At 41.7% G+C, this 20,383-nt stretch overlaps 1 protein-coding gene across 1 annotated transcript in view; it reads right to left on the reverse strand.

Moving 5' to 3' along the window:
• LOC132824271 (growth arrest-specific protein 2) overlaps positions 1 to 20,383 on the reverse strand; it is a 171,849-nt gene that overhangs the window by 95,654 nt on the left and 55,812 nt on the right. Inside the window, exon 6 of the mRNA XM_060838608.1 lies at positions 790 to 928. Within this exon, the coding sequence (XP_060694591.1) occupies positions 790 to 928 (139 nt within the window). The remainder of the gene's footprint in view (positions 1 to 789; positions 929 to 20,383) is intronic.

Raw genomic sequence — 20,383 nt, forward strand, 5'->3', positions numbered from 1 at the left:
GCTGTACAGGGCCCTGGTGAGACCGTGTGCGGTTTTGGTCTCCAAATTTGAGGAAGGGCATTCTAGCTATTGAGGGAGTGCAGCGTAGGTTTGTGAGGTCAATTCCTGGAATGGTGGGACTATTCTATATTGAAAGATGGGAGCGACTGGACTTGTATACACTTGTCTTTAGAAGGATGAGAAGGGATCTTATTGAGACACATAAGATTATTAAAGGATTGGACATTCTGGAGGCAGAAAGCATGTTTCCGCTGATGGATGAGATCAGAACCTGAAGACACAGTTTAAAAATAAGGGGTAGGCCATTGGATAGAGCTCTTAAAGATAGTGGAATCAAGGGTTACAGGGATAAGGCAGGAACAGGGTACTGATTGTGGATGATTAGCCATGATCATAATGAATGGTGGTGCTGGCTCAAAGGGCCAAATGACCTACTCCTGCACCTATTGTCTATTGTCTAAATCATGCTATAAAGAGATCTGGAAAGTCCAACTCTGGAAAACTGGTGTTAGATCAAGCTGTAAATCAATATTTTTCTGGTTCTGGATAACACATCAGCTTTCAAAGCCAAATCGAGAGCTTACTATTGGCTGGACTTGTCACTTTTCACAGACAGAAACACAGAACTGTTCTGATACAGAAGAAGGGAAATACGCTCATTGTATGTGTACTTTTAAATGACAGGATGAGCATCCAAACGAGACAGGATGCCAATCATTGTTTGGACTAAGATAGGAAAGGTGTTTCTACCTACTTGTTACTTTAGTTGAAATTCACGGTTTTACTTACTGCATCATCCAATAACTTTCCTGCACTCTTCTTTCCAGGCGATTTAGTTGGAGTTGGAGATGGGGGAGGTGCCGAATGGGACTCTTCCTGTTCGATTTCTTTTTCCAGTTTGACCAATCCTGATGGCTCTACTCCAAATCTGGATTTCAAAGAAAAACAGTTCAGATATCATGAATTGTTAAATGAATCAACATGCACAAATTCACAGAAAGCCAGCTGAGTCTTGACTTGATTATGTGGGGTGGTGTAAGTTATCTGTGTTGAAGTGTACAATTTTAATTTAATTGTTTCCATTCATGTATAATGCCTGCCAAAATTAGCTTTACCTTTTGAAACACCAGTGATACTGATATGAAAGACATTACACAGGAATGGAAGCAATTATACAGAAATGTTCAGGCTGGGGAAGGGAAAACTATTTCACATATTTTAATCTTCATTGTCAGATTAGGCATGATTGCAACAAAGTCTTTTCAATGGCAAGGTTAAACTAACTCACGATGCATCTCACCCTGCAACATATGCAATAATATAGCAGTATCTACATCAAACTGCAGCACAGAAAAAAAATCACAAATCGCACTCCAGAGTTTGGGACTGATAATGAGATGTTTACAGCGAAAGCATTATTTGATACATCTGCTGGTATTGCATCTTATTACTAAGTTCCGAGGTGAGATTTCTATTCAGCATCCATTGTGCATTGTGCTTAATGCTGCACTTAGAGAAATCTGCTTTACATTTATTAAAAAGATAAAAGATGCAGTACACTGCTTAACGTAAGCAACATCTACATGAAATATTTGCTCCACAGCTGACAATGGATCTCCGCTAGGTCCAGGGCAGGGGCTGGGAGTGATCAGACTGAAGGAAGATGATCTTAACAGAGAGATAGGAAGGAAGGGTGCTATCAGGAGTAAAAGGATTGGGGCAGTGATGAAATGATCAGGGAGAAGAGTCGAGCACAGAGTGCAGCTATAATCTTCAGCTTTACGGTGGGGCTGGGAGAAACACATCTGGCTCTTCATTCAGGTCAACCTTTCTTTTTAAATCAACTTACCTTTTCCATAGTGAACTTCAGCAGGCTCTTTAAGGACTGCTAGTTAAGTAGCACATAGACCATATTTTCCTGTTTGGTGTCTGTAAACTGGGCACCGTGACAATGAATTCCTCAGTGAATCTGTTTTTGCTGACTTTTAAAAATGATGGGAGAAACACCTGTTACCCCCTGTGGTAGGTCACCACAACAAGTTAAATATTAAGCTTACATTTTTCTCAATCATAAGAAAGTCTGAAGTAGAATAAATCTAGTAATTCTTAACCAGTGTGCATGCACTGCCATTACTTGTATTTGAAAATAAATGATTTATTGTTTGTACAGTGTAAGGAAAACAATTTATTGCATTCCCTGTTCAACATTTCTCCACTCTGAATAAATGATTCAACACATTTCTGAAATGAACTTTAACATCTGCCTGATGACTCGCTCCAATTCAAACTGCAAACAAAAATGGGCATGGACCGGCAGCGCTGACTCAAACATTTCAATGTTTCTGCCAGTTCTACAGTAGTTGAAATTTAGAATCGATATCTTTTTATCCACGAGAATGGCAGAATCAGGAAGACATAACTCAAGGGTACTTCATACTTAGCTCTGCAATTTCTTCACAGTGAATTTCTAACCTCAGAAATGCCTATTGGTAGACTTGGGCCAGGGATTTCAGAATGAAAGACAAGAAAACAGAACAATAGATAAGACGGATTCCTTTGAAAATGGCATACCATTTTCGTGTTGCCACCTTCATTATCATTTCCAAGTCAGGAAGAACCAAAGGACATTACCTGGTGATTAATGCATCATTATAATGTATCTAAATAGTACTTAACAGCTGTCATCATAATTCACATATTCACCGTTGTGGTTTTGTTCGCCGAGCTGGGAATTTGTGTTGCAGATGTTTCATCCCCTGTCTAGGTGACATCCTCAGTGCTTGGGAGCCTCCTGTGAAGCACTTCTGTGATCTTTCCTCTGGCATTTGTAGTGGTTCGAAACTGCCGCTTCCGGTTGTCAGTTCCGGCTGTCCGCTGCAGTGGTCGGTATATTGGGTCCAGGTCGATGTGCTTATTGATTGAATCTGTGGATGAGTGCCATGCCTCTAGGAATTTCCTGGCTGTTCTCTGTTTGGCTTATCCTATGATAGTAGTGTTGTCCCAGTCGAATTCATGTTGCTTGTCATCTGTGTGTGTGGCTTCTAAGGATAGCTGGTCATGTAATTTTGTGACTTGTTTGTGTTCATGGATGCGGATCGTTAGCTGTCTTCCTGCTTGTCCTATGTAGTGTTTTGTGCAGTCCTTGCATGGGATTTTGTACACTATATTGATTTTGCTCATGCTGGGTATTGGGTACTTCGTTCTGGTGAGTTGTTGTCTGAGAGTGGCTGTTGGTGTGTGTGCTGTTATTAGTCCTAGTGGTCGCAGTAGTCTGGCTGTCAGTTCGGAAATGTTCCTGATGTATGGTAGTGTGGCTAGTCCTTTGGGTTGTGGCATGTCCTCGTTCCGTTGTCTTTCCCTTAGGCATCTGTTGATGACCCAAAGGACTAGCCACACTACCATATATCAAGAGCATTTCCGAACTGACAGCCAGACTACTGTGACCACTAGGACTCATAACAGCACACAAACCAACAGCCACTCTCAGACAACAACTCACCAGAATGAAGGACCCAATACCCAGCATGAGCAAAACCAATGTAATGTACAAAATCCCATGCAAAGACTGCACAAAATACTACATAGGACAAACAGGAAGACAGCTAATGATTCGCATCCATGAACACCAACTAGCCACGAAACGACATGACCAGCTATCCTTAGTAGCTACACATGCAGATGACAAGCAACATGAATTCGACTGGGACAACACTACTATTATAGGACAAGCCAAGCAGAGAACAGCCAGGGAATTCCTAGAGGCATGGCACTCATTCAGATTCAATCAATAAGTACATCGACCTGGACCCAATATACCGTCCACTGCAGCGGACAGCTGGAACTGACAACCGGAAGCGGCAGATTCAAACCACTACAAATGCCGGAGCAAAGATCACAGAAGCGCTTCACAGGAGGCTCCCAAGCACTGAGGATGACACCTGGACAGGGGACGAAACATTTGCAACACAAATTCCCAGCTCGGCAAACAGAACCACAACAACGAGCACCCGAGCTACAAATCTTCTCACAGACTTTGATCACATATTCAGTTTTAAGTAACAACCTAGTGCAGAAATTGCTGAAGAAACTCAGCAGCTCTGGCAGCAGCTGTGGAGAGAACTCAGCATCAACTTTTTGATTCCAGTGAGCCTTCTTCAAAGCACAACATTGTGTTCTGAAGAAGGGTAACTGGACTTGAAACCGTAATGCTGCTTTCTCTTCACAGATGCTGTCAGATCTGCTGAGTTTCTCTCACAATTTGTGTACTCAGTTGTTTCTTCTCACTGAACGTGTGAATTATGATGACAGCCATATTATTCAAACAGACCTCCAGAGGGAAAAACACAATAAAAAACACAAGAAATGAACATACTGGTCATACTGGACCTCCTTTTATAGAGTTAAATAAGATGAGTCAAATCATTATCTGTCATTTGCAAGTTTTACTGTTTTGTTCCCTTCCTGGTTCCACAATACATTACTGTACGTCCCTATCTCTTTGCAGGAAAAGATGGCACTCAACCAGAATCAGAAGGAACAAACCAGAGAGGAACAGGTATGTCCAAATTTCCATGGCCATAGCTCAGGGCATAAACAGAAGAGTAAGAGAAACAACTGAAGGTGATGGCATCTTCCAACCTAAGCCTCCGTCTACCATTCCAGCTCCCCCTCTCTTCACAATCTTTTCAGATGTACAGGCTGCATTAATTATGTACCTCCCTAGAACACGATCTTACCTGTGTGCCTTTTTCCTTTCCAAAACCAAGGGTGCAACTATGGCAGTGGAGGATGCAGTAATGTTGCAGACACACTATCAATTAAAATCACACTCCAAGCCACCCAACTCAATACTGACTCAACATGTTTCTTAGAAGGTGACCAAGAGCAGGACTGCACATGGCAAAACCCTGGGCTTGAAAGAGCTACAGTTAGATTGGGGTCATGACAGAGCAGGTACCAACTCACCAAAATTGGAGGTATAGTGGACAGTGAAGAGGGTTACCTCTGATTACAACAGGATCTGTACCAGATGGGCCAATGGGCTGAGAAGCGGCAGATGGAGTTTAATTCAGATAAATGCAAGGTGCTGCACTTTGGGAAAGCAAATCTTAGCAGGACTTATACACTTAATGGTAAGGTGCTAGGGAGTGTTGCTGAACAAAGAGACCTGGAGTGCAAGTTCATAGCTCCTTGAAAGTGGAGTCACAGGTAAATAGGATAATGAAGAAGGTGTTTGGTATGCTTTCCTTTATTGGTACGAGTATTGAGTACAAGAGCTGGGAGGTCATATTGCAGCTGTACAGGACATTGGTCAGGCCACTGTTGGAATATTGTGTACAATTCTGGTCTCCTTCCTATCGGAAAGATGTTGTGAAACTTGGAAGGGTTCAGAAAAGATTTACAAGGATGTTGTCAGGGTTGGAGGATCTGAGCTACAGGGAGAGGCTGAACAAGCTGGGGCTATTTTCCCTGGAGCATCGGAGGATGAGGGTTGACCTTATAGAGGTTTACAAAATTATGAGGGGCATGGATAGGATAAATAGACAAAGTCTTTTCCCTGGGGTCAGGGAGTCCAGAACTCGTGGGCATAGATTTAGGGTGAGAGCAGAAAGATATAAAAGAGATCTAAGGGGCAACCTTTTCATGCAGAGGGTGGCACATGTATGGAATGAGCTGCCAGAGGATGTGGTAGAGGCTAGTACAATTGCAACATTTAAGAGGCATTTGGATGGGTATATAAATAGGAAGGGTTTGGAGGGATATGGGCCAGGTGCTGGTAGGTGGGACTAGATTGGGTTGGGATATCTGTTCGGCATTGGACCGAAGGGTCTGTTTCCATGTTGTACATCTCTATGACTCTATGACTTGAGGACAAAACCAGCCTGTGATTGGCCGCAATCAAAGTTTGATGAGCCAACCTATAGAAGAAGATTGAAAACAATACACAATGAAATGCTTACTGCCTAGGACAGTCTGCCAGAAAGCTTGTGGACAGAACTAAGGATCATTTGAGTCAAAAGTGTGGTGTTGGAAAGAAACAGCAGGTCAGGCAGCATCCATGGAGCAGGAGAATTGTTGTTTAGGACATAAGCCCTTCATCAGGAAAGGTCTTTATGAAGGGCTTATGCCTGAAACATTGATTCTCCTGCTCCTCAGATACTGCCTACCCTGCTGTTTCTTTCTAGCACCCTCGACTCTGATCTCCAGCATCTGCAGTCCTCACTTTCTCCTAAGGACCACTTCAGTCTAGCTTCAAACTTGATACAAAGCTTGGAGCACGGAATTGGTGGGCAAGCTTGTCACTTAGGAGGGCCAGACATTGATGAAGTATTTATGGTCAATGTTGCACATCCACTGGAACATAAGCAGCAGCTGCCCAATGTCTGTGTACCACAGTAGAAGCTAAGGTTACAAGCATGCAAACTCAAATGGTTTCCATCATGGCTATGGATTTCAACATGCAAAGAATGTCACAGCAGGCCAGCAATTTGTCCCCTAGCAAATTGTTTGAGTTCTGTGGCAACATCCCAAGAAGTGGCACTGTCTTCATGGTGCTCAAACCTGATGTCTTTCATAACAATATCAATGATTGTTCACTCATCTCTGCTACTCTGCCAGTCTCCTTGCTGTTGCTGGCCAGCTATCTAATTTAGACTTCCACCATCCATGGTGGGATGGTGCAGCCTAGCTCCATGATATTTAAGATCACTCTGAAAGGCTGTTTCTAATATTTGCTACTGAATTTCAGCATTTTCACAGCAGTCAGTCTCTAGGCCAGGAGCAAAAGGGAATGTTCAGCATGTCATGTGACAGCATGGATTTCACAGTTTCTGTTCTTTGTTTCAAAACTATTCATTCATGGGATGTAGGTGTTATTGGCTAGGCCAGCATTTTATTGCCCATAGCTATTTGTCCTGTGGGCAGTTAAGAGTCGATCACATAGGTGTGTGTGTGTGTGTGTGTGTGTGTGTGTGCGCGCAGTCACATGTAGACCAGACAAAGTAAGGTGAGCAGATTACCTTCCATAAAGGGCATCATTGAGCAGGTGGATATTTACAATAATTGACAGTAGTTACATGGCGACTAATAGTCCAGCTATTAATTTTAGATTTTTCTTTAAATAAAATTTTACCATCTGCCAAGGTGGGATTTGAACTCATTTCTTTAAAAAGTTAACCTGTGGTCCCAAAACTATACTGTAGTGACATTCCTGCTATACTGCCACCTTTCCTGGTTAGACATTAGAGTTAGTGACTAGCCTTCATTGAACAGCAGCCACCCTGTCATTTGTTCTGGTGACTCAAATGTACCTGACATGCAAGAATAGAACATAGAACATTACAGCGCAGTACAGGCCCTTTGGCCCTCAATGTTGCGCCGACCTGTGAAATGAATCTGATGCCTATCTAGCCTACACTGTTCCATTATTATCCATATGTCTATCCAATGCTCATTTAAATGGCCTTAACATCTGCGAGTCTACCACTCTTGCAGGCAGGCCGTTCCAAGCCCCTACTAATCTCTGAGTAAAGAAACTACCCCTGATATCTGTCCTAAATCTATCACCCATCAATTTAAAGTTATGTCCCCTCGTGCTAGCCTTCACCATCTGAGGAAAAAGGCTCTCACTGTCCACCCTACCTAACCCTCTGATTATCTTATACATCTCGATTAAGTAACCTCTCAACCTTTTTCTTCCTGATGAAGAGCTTGTGCTCGAAACGTCGAATTCCCTATTCCTGAGATGCTGCCTAACCTGCTGTGCTTTAACCAGCAACACATTTTCAGCTCCAATGAAAACAGTCTAGTTCGGTCAACCTTTCCTCGTAAGACCTTTCTTCCATATCAGGCAGTATCCTCGCATACATCTCCTCTAAACCTTTCCAAAGCTTCCATATCCTTCCTATAATGTGGTGACCAGAACTGTATTCAACACTCCAGATGCAGCCTTACCAGTGTCTTGTACAGCTGAAGCATGACCTCGTGGCTCCGAAACTCAATCCCTCTATCAATAAATACCAACACATTATATGCCTTCTTAACAACCCTATCAACCTGGACGGCAACTTTCAGGGATTTATGCATCGGGACACCGAGATCTCTCTGTTCATCTACACTGCCAAGAATTTTACTATTATCCCAGTAATCTCTATTCCTGTTACTTTTTCCGAAGTAAACTTCCTCACACTTTTCTACATTACATTCCATTTGCCACTTCTTAGCCCAGTTCTGCATCTTGTCAATGTCCCTCTGTAACCCATAATAACCTTCGGCACTGTCTGCAAATCTGCCTACCTTAGTGTTATCCACAAAACTACTAACTCATTCTTCTATGCCAACCTCCAGATCATTTATAAAAATGACAAACAGCAATAACCTACTGCATATTGAAGATATTTTAGACTGGAGGATTTGCTGTCCTGGTAAGACAGCAGCTGAACATTGAGAGAGTGGAACCCTTTTCAGTTTTGGTCCATGACAAAGTTGACATGAGGTGCCCACAAAGCCATGAGCATGAAATCCATGGCACCTATCCATATGGGGAATCATGAAATCCTAGCAAAGTCACATTCTCAATCTGTCTCTGGTAACATAGAATGAAATGTACAGAGCTCTCTTTGAATAGAGAACCTTAGCATCCTCCCTGATGCAAAAGTGAATGGTGAACTGTAAGAGGATGCAACTATCTCCAGCTCCAATTGGGAAGAAGCCAGATGCAGAGGTTCATTATTACATTGTCACTGCCAATAGTCTTTCCCGTGCTCTGAGGCTGCAGCTGTGGCTGAGCAGTTGGAAGGTTTTAATGGGATATCTTTATTCAGCATATATTTCGTAAAATGTTTCTATGGAGGTTCAGTTGGAGAATTTTTCGATAAATACCCTGGGCTAACATGGCCTTCTGCTGACAGCCTTTCTCCATTGAATCTTCCTCCATCTTTTAGCAGCTTCTCCTGTTATGTGTGTCTCTATTCATTCTCCTTGTGATTATATATTCAATGAAGGCTAGTCACTAACTCTAATGTATAACCAGGAAAGGTGGCAGCATAGCAATAATGTCACTACAGTATCGTTCTAGGACCACAGGTTAACATTCTAAAGAGATTGCCTATATCTGGGAGTATTGCATGGAAACTTAGAAATCTGCAAAGCATTTTTCAGTGCTGACCACACACTCCCTGTAGACCTTTGCAATTTAAAACAATGATAAAATTCCAGAAAATACAGCAAGATGAAGTCTACCAAAAATCTTGGTATTGCCATATAATAGTGTTGCCAGGGGTTCCTCCTGCCAATGAGCACATTCAGCCATGCAAAGTTAACAGAGGTCTTTGGCCCGAACACCGAACCCCAAAATGACATTGCCTGCTGCTTGAAATCATGATCTGTATGTTTCCATTAGTCAGTCACTGTGCACAAAAATGTCGACATCAAAACACAGTCTGGCGCAATGTGTTTCCCATCACTAGGTCTGTATGTGAATTGTGGAAACTATTTGAAACTCTAAGGACACTCATAGCACCCACAGAACAGATAAGTCCAATTTCTGACTTTTTCCATTGGTCTGACACAATAGATCTGAATTACCAGGTTACTCAGCTCTCTTAACAGAGCAGCTCAACATTGTGAGTAGTTTAATTTGTTTTCATGTTCTTCTGAAATCCTATTCCCAATATCTTTTCCACAATAACTACAAGCAGCTCTTTGCCATTGCAGTTAAGAAAATCTGATCAGCTATCCTTGCTGCTTCCTTTGTTTCACTAGCCCACAAGCCAAACTTCCTCTAACCCTCGCTCCCTCCCTTCACCACCCCCCACCCCTCTCCCCTCCCCCACCCCTGCTTTTACATTGGCCTTTTGGCTTTCTGCAATGCCTCTCCTAACAAAGCTATCTCCAAGCTCATTTTGTCTATGAGACTCACTTCCTGTTCACTCGGCCCTATTTCCACTACACTGCTGCCAACACAAGTGTCCTCTCCAGCACCCATTTTAGCTGATACTGTCAACAGTGTTATTTTACCACCTGAGCCAGTTGATGAAGTAAGAAATGAGACACTAAAGCTTGGAGACTCAGGGCACCTTCCAAAATGGCAGATGGGACCTGGATCCAGACGTGTTAACCCTATTTCAGACAAACCCTATTTTTACCGGGGTGAAAGAAAGAGGCACAGACCTGACTCCCCCATATTGCATACCTGAACTCAGCAGGGCCAACTGAACCCAGGGCTGAATTCAAATAGATTGAATTTTCATTGGAGCAAGGACCTCATTCCGCAGTTTAAAATTAAAAATCTTCACTAACCTCCAGCCATCAATACTCGTGTGCAGGCACACACAAGAAAATAGAAAATGATATGCACTCATAAGAAACAAAAAAATGATCAGTAATTGCAAAGAATATACCTGTATTGATTTTCTATTCCATGGTGGGCGGCACGGTGGCACAGTGGTTAGCACTGCTGCCTCACAGCGCCTGAGACCCGGGTTCAATTCCCGACTCAGGCGACTGACTGTGTGGAGTTTGCACGTTCTCCCCGTGTCTGCGTGGGTTTCCTCCGGGTGCTCCGGTTTCCTCCCACAGTCCAAAGATGTGCGGGTCAGGTGAATTGGCCATGCTAAATTGCCCGTAGTGTTAGGTAAGGGGTAAATGTAGGGGTATGGGTGGGTTTCGCTTCGGCGGGTCGGTGTGGACTTGTTGGGCTGAAGGGCCTGTTTCCACACTGTAAGTCTAATCTAAACCTCTGACCTGACTAAAGCATGAAACTGTATTTAACAACTGTTCATTTTTAGTCAGAACTATCTGAAGCACTTTAAACTGACAAGCAGGGATTGAATACAAGCAGATGTTTGGAGTTCTTTAACTTCCGACTGTGAATATAAACTGATTATTAGATTTTCTATCAATTTATCTGTGATATGAAAGCTGCACTAACAAGAAAAGACAAAGAAAAAAGAAACAATTCTCAATGCCATTTCACATTTGGACTCAAATACAAAGTAGGATGTTGTAAATTGGAAAAAGCTGGAAATGTGTTAACATACACAGATGATAAAAGGCAGGTTTCAGAGATTCTTGTCATGGTTATTGATTCACACCATAGGTATGTACAGCAGCAGTTAGGAAATAAAAACAGAAGTCTGGCTCATTGTAAATGGTAGCTAAGGTACGCAAGTAAATAGTGATAAAACAGTAACTGATTCAAATTATATTGATCCAAATGAATTCCATTCTGCATACAATAAACTCAAGCCACTAACTGATTGCTTTTTTTGGCTAATAGCTCATGTGGCCTATTTAGTGAAAAGTCAGCCGCACCACTGTGACTACATACACTGAATATATCCTTTTCCTGTATGTCTGGAGGGGTTGACAAGTTGTAAATCTTCTTACTCTCACTGGGCCTCTTCCTCTACCTGGCTTCGCACTCACTCTCAACACAAACAGTCTGCTTCTGTGCAAGTCTCTCCTCAATCTTCCTCTTTATGATTTAATTAATCCAACAATTTTTCATACTTCCTTGTGCAGAAAATCTCACCAAGTAATTGATGATAAAGGAAGATTTGTGTATCCTTCAACTCTTGTTGGTGATAAATATTAAATACAATGTAGATCTTTCCTCATAGGTCAAGTGAAGATAAATTATGTTGTGGGACTAAAAATTGTCTAAATATACGATGTGATTAACCAGAAAGAACATGAGATAAAAACACTTCATTTCTTTTTGGTTGATTATTCTAAATTCAGTTATTCTGAAATGCAACAGTAAACACCAAACTAGCAACGTTGTCATTAAAGATTAAATGGATGTACTACTTTGTATGGAATTGCAGCCAATTGTGGAATTCCAACTCAAGGAGCATGAGAAGTCCAAAGGGAATGAATACTGTTATGGTCCCAGTTGATGGTAATAGTCAGATCCCAGAATGAAACCTGGCTTGATAGATCATAAGTTTTACTTTTCTTTTTGCTGACTCTGAAGGTCATTCATTGAACATTTTCACACGAGGTTGCCAATGTACTTGCAAAAAAACATAAGTGTCATAACAGAAAAGAAAAGCACAATGTATGTTACACGAGACAAGAACAATCAGAATGGTCTCATTACAAAGGGGAAGTAATATTCCTTATTTTGTCCCCAGCAACATGCAAACCTCTATGAAGAGTCAATCGTATCTTCATGTAAAACCTTGCTCAGCTGGCATGGTTACACTCAGTTTCATTTGATAAACGTTTACACACTAAAATTTTGCTAATGTCTTTATTTAATGTATCTCTCTGTCATCTAACTGAGCTCACTTGTCCTTAACATGGATCTTTAAGAACAAACAATAAAAAAGAAAGAACAATACAGGATAGGAACAGCTCCTTCAGCCCTTCAAGCTTGTGTCACTACATTTTGCCTTTCCATATTAAAACTGTCTTCACTTACAGAATCTGTATCTCTCTATTCCCTTCCTATTCGTGTGTTCATCCATATGTTTCTTGAGTGCTGCTATTGTGACTGCTTCCATCATCTCCTTTGGCAGCCTGTTCCAGGCATTCATCTCCTTTTGCATGAAAAACATGCCTCGCACATCTCTTTTAAATTTCACCTCTCACACCTTGAACCTATGTCCCCTAGTAATTGACCCTTCTATCCTTGGAAAAAGCATCATACTTTCTACTCTATCCATGCTATTCACAATCTTATAAATTTCTGTCAAGTCGCCCCACAACCTCCTGTGTTCCAGTGAAAACAAACCCAGTATATGCAACCTTTCTTCATAGGTAAAATCCCGAATAGCAGGTAACATCCTGGTACCCTCTCCGAAGCATCCACATCATTCTGGTAGTATGGTGATGCGAACTGTAGGCAATATTCCAAGTGTGGCCTAACTAAATCCTATAAAGCTACACCACAGTTTGTACATCCTTACACTCAAATCCCTTTCCATTGAAATCAAGTATGCCATAGGATTTTTAAAAATTACCTTATCTACCTGTGTTGCCACCTTCAATGATCTGTGGACTTACACGCCAAGATCTCTCTGCATATCAATACTCCCAAGGATTCTGCTATTCACGGTATAATTTCCACCTGTATTGATCTTCCAAAATGCATCACCTCACATTTGTCCAGATTAATCTCTATCTGCCACTTTGGTGCACAAGCCTCCAACTGATCTATATCCTGCTGTATCCTCCAACAATCCTCTTCACCATCCATAACTCCACCAATCTTTGTATCGTCCGCAAACTTCCTAATTAGACCAGTTACATTTTCCTCCAAATCATTTATGTAGACAATGAACAGCAGAGGTCCCAGCACTGATCTCCATGGAACATCACTAGTCACAGGTCTCCATTCCAAAATGCATCCTTCCACCGCTACCCTCTATCTCCCAAGACTAAGTCAGTTCTGTATACATCTTGCCAGCTCATACCATATGACTTCACCGTTTATATCAGTCTGCCATGAGGGACCTTGTTAAAGGCTTAAATTCATGTCTTCAACAGCTTTGTTGAGGATATGTCGACAGTTTCTTTCCTGAAGCTTTCTTTACACTGACTTTCAAGCACTCAACTCAAGACTTCTTCTCAGCCCTAACTGCTTAGAGACTGCTAATAACAACACCCTAGCTGTTACACCTCTACTCATCGAGTCATAGAGATGTGCAGCATGGAAACAGACCCTTCAGTCCAACTCGTCCATGCTTACCAGATCTTCTAGCCTAGTGCCATTTGCCAGCATTTGGCACATATCCCTTGAAACCCTTTCTATTCATACAGCCATCCAGATGCCTTTTAAATGCTGTAATTGTATCAATCTCCACCACTTCCTCTGGTAGCTCATTCCATACACACACCACCCTCTGTGTGAAAAAGTTACCCCTCAGGTCCCTTTTATGTTTTTCCCCTCTCACCCTGAACCTAGTTCTGGACTGCCCCACTCCAGGGAAAAGACCTTGTCTCATTACCCTATCCATGCCCCTCATGATTTTATAAACCTTTATAAGGTCACCACTCAGCCTCCGATGCTACTGAAAAAACAGCCCCAGCCTATACAGCTCAAATCTTCCAACACTGGCAACATCCTTGTAAATCTTTTCCAAAAGCGGCCTAACCAATGTCCTGTACAGCCGCAACCTGGCATTCTAACTCCAATACTCACAGCTGTGACCAACAAAGGAAAGCATGCCAAATGTGTTCTTCATTATCCTATCAATCTGTGAATCTACTTTCAAGAAACTATGAAACTTTGTTCAGGTCTCTTTGTTCAGCAACACTCCCCAAGTCCTTATAATTAGGTGTATAAGTCCTGCTCTGATTTGCTTTTCCAAAATGCAGCATCTTGTGTTTATCTAAATTAAACTCCACCTGCAACCCCTCAGCCTATTGGCCTAACTGATCAAGATCCCATTGTAATCTGAGGAAACCTTCTTTGCTGACCAGTACCTCTCCAATTTTGGTGTCAGCTTCAAACTCACCAACTATATCTCCTATGTTCACATCCAAATCATTTATGCAAATGATGAAAAGCAGTCAACCCAGTGCTGATCCTTGTGGTACACCACTGGTCACAGGCCTCCAGCCTGAAAGTAAACCTCCTCCACCACCCTCTGTCTTCTATCTTCGAGCAGTTCTGTATCCAAATTTCTTACTGCATGAACCTGGGTATAGCTATTCTCTCCATCCCGGCACCAAAAATCTCAAGTCAGCAAATACCTTCGTAATTATCTCCCCAGGTTTCCCAGTAATTTAGCTAATATCACATGACTTATTGGAATTTTTTAAACTCACTGATCAAAATACCTTTCTGACCATAAAAGTAACAAGTTAGACTTTTACAGTACTGCAAATTAAAATCTATTTTTCTTCCACTTTAGAATTCTAGATCCCAAATGGTAATAATGTATTGACATTATTCTTAATTGATATTGAATTATATCTCAAACATATTCACTTCCTTCTGTGACAATCTCTAGACCTGCACATTGTACACCTCAGAACTTCACTACTGAAAGTTTTTGGTTTTCTGATATCTTGCAACTTGTCCTTTTTAGGTAGTTTTTTTTGTTTGCAGCTGGTTACTTAAATTCACTTCCTGTAACTTCTTTGGTGCACAATTCTAACAGCAGTATTCATACTCCTTCAAATTTTAAAGCCTATTTAATAAGCCCACTTATTTCATGCACCTTCTATTAGACCTGTCAATAGGTATCCCTATTTGGATTACAGAATGCCTATGAATGAAGGAAGTTGTGCTTGTAACTCAGATGTCTGGCACCAATGCATTGAAGCACAGGGATTACAATATTCAATATACAATACTCAGGCTTAATTATTGGCTAACATAGTGCCACCATTTAAGAAAGGTAGTAAGGAAAAGCCAAAGAACTATAGACTAGTGAGCCTGATATCAGTGGTGGGCAAGTTGCTGGAGGGAATTCTGAGGGACAGGGTTTACATGTATTTGGAAAGGCAAAGACTGATTACGGATAGTCAGCATGGCTTTGTGCAAGGGAAATCATGTTTCATGAACTTGATTCAATTCTTTGAAGAAATAATGAAGAGGACTGATGAGGGGAGAGCAGTGCACTTGATCTATATGGACTTCAGTAAGGCGTTCAACAAGGTCCCTCAAGGTAGACTGGTTAGCAAGGTTAGATCTCATGGAATGAAGGGAGAGCTAGGCATTGGGATACAGAACCGGTCAAAGGTAGAAGACAGAGGACGGTGGTGGAGGGTTGCTTTTTGGATTGGAGGCCGGTGACCAGTGGTGCGTCACAAGAATCGGTGCTGGGTCCAATGCTTTTCATCATTTATGTAAATGATTTGGAAGTGAACATAGTGGGTGTGGTTAGTAAGTTTGCAGATGACACCAAAATTGGATGTTTAGTGGACAGCGAAGAAGTTTACCTCAGAGTACAACAGGATCTTGATCAGATGGGCAAATGGGCAGATGGCAGATGGAGTTTAATTTAGATAAATGTGATGTGCTGCATTTTGGAAAGGCAATCAGAGCAGGACTTATACACTTAATTATAAGGTCCTGGGGAGGGTTGCTGAACAAAGAGACCTTGTAGTGCAGGTTTATCGTTCCTTGAATGTGGAGTCACATGCTGATAGGATAGCGAAGAAGGTGTTTAGTATGCTTTCCTTTCTTGGTCAGCGTATTGAGTATAGAAGTTGGGAGGTCATGTTGCGGCTGTAAAGGACATTGGGTAGGTCACTTTTGGAATATTGTGTGCAATTCTGGTCTCCTTCCTATCGGAAGAATGTTGGGAAACTTGAAAGGGTTCAGAAAAGATTTACAAGGATGTTGCCAGGGTTGGAAGATTTGAGCTATAGGAAGAGGCTGAATAGGGTGGGGCTGTTTTCACAGGAGCATCAGAGGCTGAAGTGTGACTTTAAAGATCCTAAAGACTAGGATCCGAGAGCACAGCCTCAGAGTGAAGGGGTGATCCTTTTGAACTGATCCTTCGCAATGTTGCCTGAGAGTGCCTGGGACATTAGTTCGATTCCAGCTTTGGTCGACTGCCTGTGTGGAGTTTGCACATTCTCCCTGCGTCTATGTGGGTTTGCTCCGGTTTTTTCTCACAGTTCAAAGGTTAGATGGATTGACCATGCTGAATTGTCGAGTAGTGACTGAGGGTGTGCAGGCTAGGTGGACTAGCCATGCTAAATACAGAGATAGGTTAGGGGACTGGATGGGATACTCTGTGAAGGGTCAGTAGCCTTTTTCTGCACTGGGGATTCTATGAAATTTATTCAGTCAGAAGATGGCGAATCTGTGAAAATCATTGCCACAGAAGGCTGTGGAGGCGAAGTCGTTGGGTGTATTTATGGCGAAGATAGATAGGTTCTTGATTAGTAAGAGAATCAAAGGTTACAGGATGAATATAGGAGAATGGGCCTGAGAAACATATCAGCCATGATCGAATTCATAGATTTGTACAATGCAGAAAAGGTCCTTCGGCCCATCAAGTCTACACGGACATAACATTGACTTTACCACTAAAGTTGCTCTAATCCCAATTTCCTCATTTGTCCCATATCCTTGAATGTTATGATATTTGAAGTGCTCACCCAAATATATATTTTAAAGGTTGTAAGGTTTCTGACCTCCACTATCTTTTCAAGAGTGCATTCTGGATTCCCACCACCACTGAGTGAAGAAGTTTTTGTTCCTAAATCCCCTCTGAACCTCCTGCACCTTACCCTAAAACAATGCCCTTTCATGTTTGACCCCTTAACTAAGGGGAACAGCTGCTCTCTATTCACCTTGTCCATGCCCCTCATATCTTATACACCTTTACTATGTTCCCTCTCAGTCTTCTCTGCCATAGCAAAAACACCCAAGCCTACCTTGTCTCTCCTTATAGCTCAATTTATCCAAACCAGAGAAAATCTTAGTGAATTGCCTCTAGACCCCCTCCAGTGCTATCACATCCTTTCTATACTGAGATGATCAGAACCGCACATAATACTCAAGCTGTGGCCTGACCAATGATCTGTATAACGTTACCTCCTTGCTCTTATACTCTGTGCCATGACTGATGAAAGCAAATATTCCACATGCCTTCTTTATTATCCTACTCATGTGCTGTGCTGACTTCAGGAATCTGTGAATAATTACCCCAAGTTCTCTCTGTTCCTCTAAGCTACCCAGTGAATGCCATTCATTAAATACTCCCTCATTAGATTAGATTACTTAGAGTGTGGAAACAGGCCCTTCGGCCCAACAAGTCCACACCAACCCGCCGAAGCACAACCCACCCAGACCCATTCCCCTACATTTACCCCTTCACCTAACACTACGGGAAATTTAGCATAGTGCTGCCTACCTGCATACCTGCATATTTTTGGACTGTGGGAGGAAACCAGAGCACCCGGAGGAAACCCACGCAAACTCCACGCAGAGAGTCGCCCAAGATGGAAATTGAACCCGGGTCTCTGGCGCCGTGAGGCAGCAGTGCTAACCACTCATCTTGATTCTTCTTCCAAAGTGCATCACCATGCACTTGTGAGGATTAGATACAATCTGCCACATCTATATTTCCCTGTAACCTACAACCATCTTCTTCACTATTAACCACTCTATCAATCTTGGTGTCATCTGCAAATTTGCTTAACATTCCCCACACATTTTCAACCATATAATTTATGTACTTAACAAACAGTAAGGGTTCCAGTACTGATTCTTGAGGTACACCGCTGGACACCAGCCTCCAATCACTCAAAACATTTCTGATCCATCTCGCCAAGTTTTCTTGAATTCCATTTGTTTTATCCATCTCAATCAGTTTCCCATGTGGGACCTTGTCGAAAGCTTTCCTAAAACCAATTAAAACTACATCAACTGAATGTCCCTCATTTACATACTTGATCAAATTTTCAAAAATGCTAACAAATTTATTAGGCATGTTCACCTCATTGACAAAGACATGCTGACATGCTGACTATTCCTTATTAACCCATGCCTTTCCAAGTGGGTATTAATTTGCACCTTAAGCCTTTTCTCCAATAGTTTCCCTACCACTGACTTGAGACTCACTGGTTACTGGTTCATCTCTATTACCTTTCTTCGAAAGTGGAACCACATTATCCATCCTCCAGTCCCTGGCACATCCCCCCAGCCAGAGAGGGATCAAAAATTTGTGTCAAAGCCCCTGCCTTACCTCCTACAGCAGCCTGGGTGCAGTGCATCTAGACCAGGGTATTCGTCTGTTTTTAAGCCTGACAGATACTCCAAAACCTCCCATTTCCTTTGTCAAACTGCACAAGTTCCTCACAGTCCCCTTTCCTGAATTTCATACCTATGTTCTCCTTTTCCAGCGTGAAACCCAAAGAAAAGTATTCATTCAACACCTTTTCAATGTCCTGTGGCTTCAAACACAGGTTGCCCCCTTGGTCCGGAATGGATCCTATTCTTTCTCATGTTAACGTGTTAGTTTTAATGTACTTATAAAACATCTTGGGATTCTCCCTAATCTTATTCACTAGTCCTTTCTTATGTCCCATTTTTCCTCTTCTATTTGCGTTATTAAGTTCCCTCTTGCACTTCCTGTATTCCTCTAGGGCAGCGGCTGAAATGTTGGAGTAGATTTGATGGGCTGACTGGCTTAATTCTGCTCTTGTATCTATGGTCTTACATCCCTTCCATTCTCATTTCTTTTCTCTCTTGCTTGAATGATCTAAGTCATTAATCCATCAGCAATTCCTTTTCCCTTGCAAATTCCACAAATGTTTTCAGGTTTTACTCTTGAAGTCCTAAGATTCAATTGATAAGCTTCAGGCACAAGCTTATAAGCATTCAGTATAGTCTCTTTGACAGTTTTATACACCACATATTGTTCTTTTGCCAAACTGGCATAAATGGCCATAGCTGTACCTGCCAAAATACTGCAATATTAAGGACCAAACCTCTTCTGGGTGATATAATTTGTCTGACTACCTTTTCAAGTGATATAAGATACCAATCAACATTAAATTTAGGCACTGTGTAGGTTCTTGGTTAAATCAAACCCCTCATTGGAATTAGAATCATTACATGAGCTACTATCTCTTCCTTCTTTTTTTTCAAAGATTCTCTTTTGCTAAATCATGTTCTTTAATTTCCTTATCACTTCAGAGTTCACGTTTTCTCAACTCCATTTCTCTTTTCTGTTTCAAGTTTTTAATTTACTCTTTCTATCTCATTTCTAACAGTGTTCTATGAATCCCGGTTGTGACATTCCAACTTCAGGTTTCCTATCACCAGCCAAATACAAAATCCACTGACTACTAACTCAACCCAAATTCACAAAAAAATAACATTAGAAATTATCCATATAAATTCAATAGTTTGCATCATACCATAAAACAGACAGACAGAAAGGACAGGTAGCTGTCATTGCCTGAAACCCATTTAGGAGATCCCTCCATTAAGATCAATTAAATTGATGTGAAGAAAGTCAATCAATTGCATCATTTTGCAAATTGAAATAGGGAAAATACAAATACTATTGTCATATATAATCACGGGGAGATGGGAATGAAGGCACAGAGAAACTGGACTATAGTATGAATAAACTATGAAAATGATAATAGGAATATTCTTTATTGGGAAGGGGATGTACTAGACCTTGTATAGGGGAATGAACCTGGTTAGGTAATCAAAGTTTCACTGGGGGAGCATTTTGGGATAGTTTTAAGATAGTTATGGATGAAGTTAAGACTGGTCTTTAGGTGGAAATGCTAAATTGGGGAAAGGCTAATTACAACAGTTTTAGGCAGGAAATGGAGAAATTGGATTGAATCAGAGAATCCCTACAGCATGGAAGCAGGTCATTTGGCCCAACGAGTCCACACCAATCCTCTGAAGGTTATCCCACCCAGATCCAAGCCCCTGCACTATCTCGGT

This window comes from Hemiscyllium ocellatum, chromosome 18, assembly GCF_020745735.1.
Source record: "Hemiscyllium ocellatum isolate sHemOce1 chromosome 18, sHemOce1.pat.X.cur, whole genome shotgun sequence".
In the NCBI taxonomy this organism is placed as follows: domain Eukaryota; kingdom Metazoa; phylum Chordata; class Chondrichthyes; order Orectolobiformes; family Hemiscylliidae; genus Hemiscyllium; species Hemiscyllium ocellatum.